General features: G+C 54.9%; 1 protein-coding gene and 1 pseudogene across 1 annotated transcript in view; both read right to left on the bottom strand.

The window, feature by feature from the left end:
• RIN3 (Ras and Rab interactor 3) overlaps positions 1-8,167 on the bottom strand; it is a 101,817-nt gene that overhangs the window by 31,853 nt on the left and 61,797 nt on the right. The window contains exon 5 of the mRNA XM_015599747.2: positions 2,501-2,592. Coding sequence (XP_015455233.1) covers positions 2,501-2,592 — 92 coding nt within the window. The remainder of the gene's footprint in view (positions 1-2,500; positions 2,593-8,167) is intronic.
• On the bottom strand, positions 4,540-4,658 carry LOC112473708 (annotated as a pseudogene).

Below are 8,167 nucleotides of genomic sequence, written 5' to 3'. Positions count from 1 at the left end.
ACAGATGCTGCTCCCTGCACAGCTCGGCTGACTTCTGCTCCGTTTCTGGGAGATTCTCTAGTGTCTTTCCACTAAATCCTCTTTTATCTACGCCAGTTTCAGTTCTCTGCCACAAGAGCGCCCTGCCTAGAACAATACATGACATGCCGGGCACAGTGCCCGTGCGTCCTGGCCCTTGGCAAACGCTGCCCGTTGCATATTTATTATCTGGACTGCAGGGGAAGGTTGGCAAGGCCCAGGCCCGCACGCGTCAGAGCCAAGGCCTCTGGCCTCTGCCCTCTCAGATCTAGTTTCCACCTATTCCGGGGATGGACCGAACCAGGGAAGAAGAGCTACTTTGATGGACCTCACTTTATGTCCTTCAGCCCTTGGGGACATCAGGTCTGATCAGAACTCTCTGGTTCCTAAGCTGCAGAGTCCCTAAGGGGTTTTACTTAAATCCCCGTCTCCGGGAAGTGAGCGCTCACAGAGGATTCTGAACTGCCTGCCACTGGCTTCCCAGACGGCATCTTCCCTCCCCCCCACTTCATCGTGCCTGAGGTCAAGCTCTCCCAGGACAGAAGGGCTTGTCTCCTCCAGAAAGGAATGTCCCAGGGATGCCTGCCTGAACCCCACAGCAGGGCCAAAGCTGCTTGCTGCAAACCAACCCTCCCCTCAGAGGTCGGCCTCCTCAGACTGAGCCCATCCGTCTCATGCTACACACTTGGGCCTCAACACTGCCTGTTCTTGCAAAGACCACTGAGAAGGTCATGAGCTGCAGCCGAGGGGCAGGAGAGGGGCTCTGCCTGGAGCCAGAAAGCCAAGGTGCTGTCCCGGCTTTGATCTTTCCTCGCCTGGGGCACCTTGACAAGTTTCTTAGCCGTGCTAAGACTTGATATTTTATCTTTAAAATGGAGACACAAGGATTACGCAAGACAGTGTAATGAGAGTGTCATCCTTGCCCTTGGAGACCTCAGGGTAGGGCAGGGGCATCATTTGGACTGTGTGAGTTACAAAACTGTCACCCATGCTACAGTCAAACTTTGGGGAGGGTAAGAGCCCAACGACTGAAATATCTGGGGGTGAAGTTCAGCGTTTATTTCCGATATCAAATGAAAACTGGTCTTCAAGTTTATAAACCGGGCAAATCAGCCCCACGAGAGGCGGGGTGAAGAGTTAAGGGGGTGTAAGAGAGAGAGAGGGGGCGGCACCGGGGCTAAACCGCCTGGTTCGGATCCCAGCTCAGCCACGGGCTGCGCGATACTGGACGTGTTACTTGACCTCTTTTGCCTCAATGTCCCCTGTCGTAAAGTGGGGATTACAATAGAACCTGCTTTATGGGGCCGGTTGAAGATTTGACAAGTCAGTGCAGGTAACGCAGGCGGGTCTCATTAAGTGATACCCCAAGGTCTGGACGACTCCCCCTTCCTCATCTCCACCCACGAGCTCCCTGTGGCCTCTCTGGCAGTGCTGTTCAGAGCCCGCTCTGGGTGGTGGGCGGCAGCCTGGCCTGGGAACTAGGGGGTGTCTTCTCTGATCCCAGGTCTGCCCTTACCTTCCTCCACGACCCGGCCCTGCCCACTCGCTCATTGCTTCTTCCACTCGACCAGCACTGGTGAGCCGGGCATCCCCTGTTCTGGGCACCGTGCTCAGCCGCGTGTAGGGCAGGGTCCCATGAGCAGTTCAGTCTCGATAAAGACTTATGGATTAACTATGTCGTTTATCAACACAGCCTGCCTCTGCCTAGGAGCTGGAGCCCTGAGAGGTGGCTGGCCTGGCTTCCCAAGGGCCAGCGTGGCGAGGCCCTAGCAAGAGGTCAGCGCTGGCTGCTTTCGCCACTGCAAAGCACTCAGCGAAGCCCGACAGGCGGGGCCCAGGAAACGAGGCGCTTCCACTGTTATGTGGACAGACGGGCTGGGACCAGAAGTGTTCTTGTCTTTTCTTCTCCTTCTTTTCCCCTCTCCTCTCTTCATCCCTCAGAACGTCAGAGGGATAAGGGGCAAGGTGGGCTGTCCTTCCGGTCAGTTGGTTGGGCAGGGGGCAGGAGGCAGGCGGCGGCGTTGGGGAGAAGGTTGCGGGGAGCTCACTTCAGTTCATGGTCATAGTCATGTTCACACTTCTCCTTCTGACAAGAGTGGAACCGGGCTGGGGCAGCTGCTGGCATCTGCCTCTCTGGCCTCCGCTAAGGACCCTGGCATTCGGTTCTGCCTCTCCCGGAGCCCTGCCCTAACAATAGATCAGCCACCGTGGCCCTGACCAGCCCCAGCTCCCTCAGACCCAAGGAGGTCATGCATCAGACCCCCTGGGCAGCTGTTAAAAGGTGCCACTTTGAATCTCCCTGAAGTGCTGGCTTAGTAGCCTGGGGCTGGGGTGTGGGTGGTCCCCTGGGAGCTGGGACTCAGAATCCAGCTTGGTCTCAGCCTGAGGGGCCATGCCTGCACAGGTGGGGAGCAGGGGCAGCTCTAGGGCCCCATTTCCTTGAGCCTTGACACGTCCCCTGACTCCAGGGGAGAGTACTTACCCAGGCCCAGGTTGGAGATGGTCTTGAGGTCTGCGAAGCTGCTGGCCTCAAGGATGGCCTGTGGCAGCCTCAGCGGGAAGGGCAGTAAATCTCTGTGGAGACATGAGGGGCGGGAGGTCACGTCTGGGGAGGCATCCGTGTGTCCTTTTCCTGGCCCCACAGCCCTTAGAGGAAGAACCCCAGTAATCCTGCTGGGGGTCTCTGCCCAGACTAGAGACTTCTCTGGGGTGAAGGGGCAGTGCCCTGAGGCTGAGGGAGCATCCAGAAGGATCCAGGTGCCAGCCCCAAGGACCCAGAGATGCCAGGGACCCTCCATGGGAATGGGGGGTCATGGCTCTTCCTGGGTTGTTCCGGCCTGGGGAAGCCTCCACCAAAGGCACTATTCTTGGTAGAGAGAGTAACCCACTCTCTCCTGCCCCCGACCCGCACCGCGCCACACTGAGCTGCGCAGAGAGCTTCTCTCCTCCCCGTTAACACCGTTAACACCGTGTGAGCCTTGGGAGCTCCTGGGAGGAGGTCTTCAGGTCCCCGATGTCCCCACAGTGCTCAGCGCACACCACTGAGGCTCGAGAGGATTTGCTTAGCGGACTCCTACGAACTTCAGGACCTGGACTAGGGGACGGCAGGGCCAGGCCGCCTGATGTGGGCTGGCAGTGAGCTTCCCAGGCCACCTCAGCTCACCATACAGGCTCGTGAGGCATTTCGGGGTGCCACCTCCTCTGAGGGAAGTGCTTTCATGGTGGAGAGACACTTCTGTTTACGGAAGAGCAGAATGGAAGAGGGTGGCCCAAGATTCTGGGCCCTTTTTCGAGTTCCTAGGGTGGGGCCTTGGGCTTCCCCACTGTTGATAGGTGGGGTTGGCCCACCGATCTTTGCATTTTCTTTCAATGTCAAAGTTAAACGATTCTCCCCTCTCCCCGTGAACCTGAGGCCTCCAGGGTCCTGGGTCAGAGTCTTCAGGCAGGCCAGGCCCAGACCCAGACTGGACTGGCTGTCAGCGCTCCACCCGTGCCTCAGGCCCTGCCCCACGAGCACTACCCCCATCTCTAATTCTGAAGGGTGGCAGAGTTTATCTCGGCGCTGCCTGGTTGGCTGGCTGGCCTGCCAGCAGGGTTTCCAATGGTTTTCTGGTCCCAGTATATTGCGATGGCCAGCAGGGGTACTCAGCTCACCTGACGCCCTTCCCCCGCCACCAGGACAATCTCCGACACCCCCTCACCCACCTCCTCGGTCTGCTGCTCAAGACACTGCAGTGAGGGGCCGCGGATCACTCCCCAGCCTGGAACCCCAGCATCCAGGGCCTTCCCCAGCCTGGCCCCTGCTCTTGCTCTCCAGCCTGCTCCCCACTTCTGCCCATCAGAGATCCTGCCTTCGAACTCAGGGGCCTCCCAGTGTCCTGCTGGGTTTCCCACAGTGAATGTGTCCTGCTCACTCCCACCTCTGAGCTCTGCATCGATGGAACGTCCCCCATGTCCCCCAATCCGTGCCTATTTAGATTCCTCACATCCTTCAAGGCCGGGCCATGGGCCTCCCCCTTCTCCAGGACCCAGTGGTATTTAAGGGCTTCGTCCATCTCTGCTCCCCCTGCATCACCCAATTCAGCATTTCACCCAGGCTCCGCCCCTTCCAATCCAAGGGAAAGCACGCACAGGATGGGGGTGTTTATTAGGCATCTACTATGTGCCAGGTGCTGGGCTGGGTGCTTAAAGGCCTTTCATCACATGGTATTATTATTATTATTATTATTATTAGTAGTAGTAGTAGTAGTAGTAGTAGTAGTAGTATTACTATATCACAGCTACCCTAAGGGTAAGCATTAATACCTTTGTATTAATTAACTAACTAATTCTGGATCAGAATCCCCTAGGGATGCTGCTGAAAATGTAAATTCCAGATACACACCCAGGAGTGCCCAGTGTTGGGTCTGGGGGGGGCCAGGAATCCTTTTTTTTTTTTTTTATGAGAAGCAACCCTTGGTTAATCTCACAGATTGCAAAGACTTTGTCAGCTTTCAATCCCTTATTTTTTCAATTTTTTTATGCCTACAGCACCTGGTCTTCCTAGGTGGTCCCTCATCCAAGTACTAACCAGGCCTGACCCTGCTTAGCTTCTAAGATCAGATGGGATTGGGTTCGTTCAGGGTAGCATGGCCATAGATGGATTCCACATTTTTAAATAGCTCTCAAGGGGATCCTGACGGATGCAGCCTTGGGTGGGGTTCATGGCCCCCAAAGCAAAAGTTATCGATAAAAACAAAACTTAAGCACCTCTCCAGATATGTATTATGTATATATTTCCTTATAAACTATCAAGTTCAACAAAACATATTCACAAAAATAGGAAGTTTTAAAATGGAATTTTTAGAATAAGTATTCTAACACCTCCCCACCCCCGCCCCCCGCGCGCATGCACACGCACACACACACACACACACACACACACACACACACACACTCTGCTGGGTCGGCTTGACACACTCCAGGGTGCAAATGCCCCTCCCTGGAGGTTTCTGTTCTCGTGGTGTTTTTCAAACTTCGGACCATGACAGCCAGTGAGAAACACACTTGGCATCATGATGCAGTGCACACGCCTCACACACGCACAACTAAAACAAGAGTTTAGCACAACAAGGCTTACTCCAGCTACCTGAGACGCATGCTGTTTTTTTTTTTTTGTAGTCTAGTATAATTTTTCACGAAAAAAGAGCCAGTCATGACCCCCTCACCTGATTTTATGACCCCCTCTGGGGCGTTCAAGTTAATTCAGTTCTGTTGCTAACTGCCTAGAGTTAGTGCAGACCTCGCAGGTTAAGGACTCAGTCCCAGCAGACTGTCGCCAGCTCAGCTGCCCATTGCAAATCCCAGGCCACCTGTACTCTGATCGGCCGGCTATAAACCAGGGCTTCCCATGAGCCCCTCCTCAGGTCCGACAGTTTGCTAGAATGGCTCTCAGAATTTAGGGAAACACTTTGCTGACATTTACTGGTTTATTGTAAAGGAAGCAACTCAGGAACAGCCTGGTGGAGTTGGCACACAGGCGAGGTCTCGGGAAAGGGATGTGGAGCTTTGCCACCCTCCCAGCAGCTCCGTGCATTCATCTGGGGGGTCAGCGGGCGGGGTCAGCAGTTCCAGCCTTCTAGTTATCTGGTCCTCCAGGTGACCAGCCCCATCCTGAGGCTATCTAGAGGCCCTATCTGTGTCACCTCTTAGCATAAACTCATAAACTCAGGTGTGATTCGAGAGGGCTCATTCTGAATAACGAGCAACACTCATCACTCAGGAAATTCTAAGATTTTAGCAGTTCTGTGTTAGGAATCTGAACAAAGAGCAAATATATTTTTGTTTTATACAACACCTCCTAATAGGTTGTGACCCACAGATTGAAAAACACTATGTAATTCTTTGGCACGGGCTAGTTTTCTAAGGGGGCCTGGCAGTCCATAGGTCCTGTAGTTTTGGGGTGACTTGCAGAGTACTTCCAAGATGGAAGGCCAGGCCTAAGAGAGCAATATCTGAACCCCCTTGATACCGATGGCCTCCTCAGCTCCATCTCCTCATAGATTCTGGGTGACTTTTGGGGTTTTGCAAGTCAACCATTGGAGATGGCGGAGCATGAATTCATTTGGGCATATTTATATTTTAAGTGAAAGAGAGGGAGAAAGACAGAGAAAACCAACCTGGACTTTAGAATCCACAGACCGGGCTAAAAACCTGGCTATGCCATGCCAGAATGGTGTCACTTCCATCTCCCGGTCTGACAGTGGGGAGGCGATGCCCTCTTATAGGGTTGTTTTGAGAATTAAATGAGCTGGGGTATAGAAAACGCCACCGACCTGCACCCAGTGGGAGCTCGTGTGTCTCTTCCTCCTTCCAGGAGAATGAGTCAAGGGCACTTCTCAAGGTCTCTGAGCAGCAGAGTGAGGTTCCTTCCCTCTGCCCCGCTCACCAGGACCATCCAAAAGCAAGACGGTGGCTCCTGGCTGAGGTGGCTGGGGAGGCAGCTCCAGATGGTGATAAAAACTTTCTTCAAAGGCAAAAAGGACAAGCCCACACCCCCTCCTCCTGCCAGGAGGAAGGTAGCAGCTTAGTCACAGCGTTTGATGCCTAGATGCCTCATAGAAAGGGCAGGCCCAAGAGGCTCCTCCCTTCCTTCCTCATTTTGGTTAATTATACCCCCCTTGCAAGGCTATCGACTCCTGACCCAGGGTGTGCTGAGAATCAGAACTCACGAACCTCGAACCTCGTAAGGGGCACAGCAGAGTGCCTAGAGCATAGTCAGCACTCCCAAATCATCAAGGATGGTCATCCTTCTGTAGCCCAGGGTAGGAGCCTGGCTTCTCCAGGTGTCCTCCCATCCCCCACGCATCCCTAGAGTGGCTGCCCCACCCTTCTCGGTTCTCCCATCCACTGCCTGGGATGCCGCCTCCACAGAGGGCCTTGAGGGCTGCAGCGGCCCAGGCTGGTCTCTACTCTCCCCTTGCTTCAATCTGGCCACCCTCTGCAGCCCTGTCACCCTGCTGAAGTGCAGTCTGACTGTGAGCAGCGGCAGAGCTCAGGCACCTGCAGGAGGAAGTCCCCATAGCTCCTGGGCACGGCCTTCGGGGCCTTCGAAGCATCTTATCTCGCACCCATATGTTCGGTTCTCCCCGTGAAGCCCCCCTGGGCTGCCATAGCTTTCCCACTGCCAGGCTGTTTCCTCTACCTAGGATTCTCTTCTGCCCTTCTTTGCCTGGCCTTCTGTGTGTGGAAGGGCGGGGCTGGAGCGGAGCAGCTCACACATCGGCTGGCCTCAGGCCCCGTACACTGTGCGGGTTCAGGAGTCAGACACACTTGGGTTCAGATCTGGCTAAGAACTCAGCTGGGCAAAATGAGGCAGCTCGCACCTCAATTTCCTCATCTACAACAGCAATAAGAACATGCTTGTGTCTGGGGTGCTTGCTTTGTGCCAAGCGCTCTGCTAAGCCCGTTACAAAGATCTTGGAGTCTGAATCTCGGCATACCCCGGGGAGGGGTCATCTGCCTCATGAAGCGAGTCTGAGAATGGCTCCCCAGTAGGACCTATTCTGTAGGGTCAAAAAAAACTGCGGGCAGCGCACCCCACAAAGCCTCACTCAACACAGACACCTTGTCAACAGGAGCTGGTCGCCACAGTCACTGCTACTGAGCCACCCAGCCTTCACCAGCGCACCCACCACCCAGCCTCTGTGGGGTTTGCTCCTGAGGGCTGGCACCCGTGATCCTCAGAGGCCTGTCCTGCCATGCTGGAGCCTCACCGCCTGCCCTGCTGGCCCTATGGAGAGCCACAAATGCCTGAGTATACCCTGGGAGCTGGCTGGTACAAAAGCCCAGCCCTGTGGTCTTAGGGCAGCCGACTCCGAGGTCCCCTTTGCAGTCCAGCGCTGCCCACAGGGTTGGGCTGAGGCTGGGATGGCCCCTATAATCACATCCTTGCTGGGCTTCTTTCCTGTCCCCATCCTGCCCCCCACTCCCTTGTTGCTTCCTCTGCAGGGGCAAGTCCTTTAGTGTCACCTGCACGTGAATCCTTTTCTCAAAGTCTGCTTCTAGGAGACCCCCAGCTAAGCTATTACTGTCCTTTCTCTAGGAGCAGCTCTGCAGCCCTGGTTTGCAGACAGGCTTATAAATGAGGAGATATATCCTCATTCCTCAG

The sequence above is a fragment of the Pteropus alecto genome, unplaced genomic scaffold, assembly GCF_000325575.1.
Source record: "Pteropus alecto unplaced genomic scaffold, ASM32557v1 scaffold8, whole genome shotgun sequence".
Lineage (NCBI taxonomy): Eukaryota > Metazoa > Chordata > Mammalia > Chiroptera > Pteropodidae > Pteropus > Pteropus alecto.
This window is presented reverse-complemented; position numbering and strand designations above follow the sequence as displayed.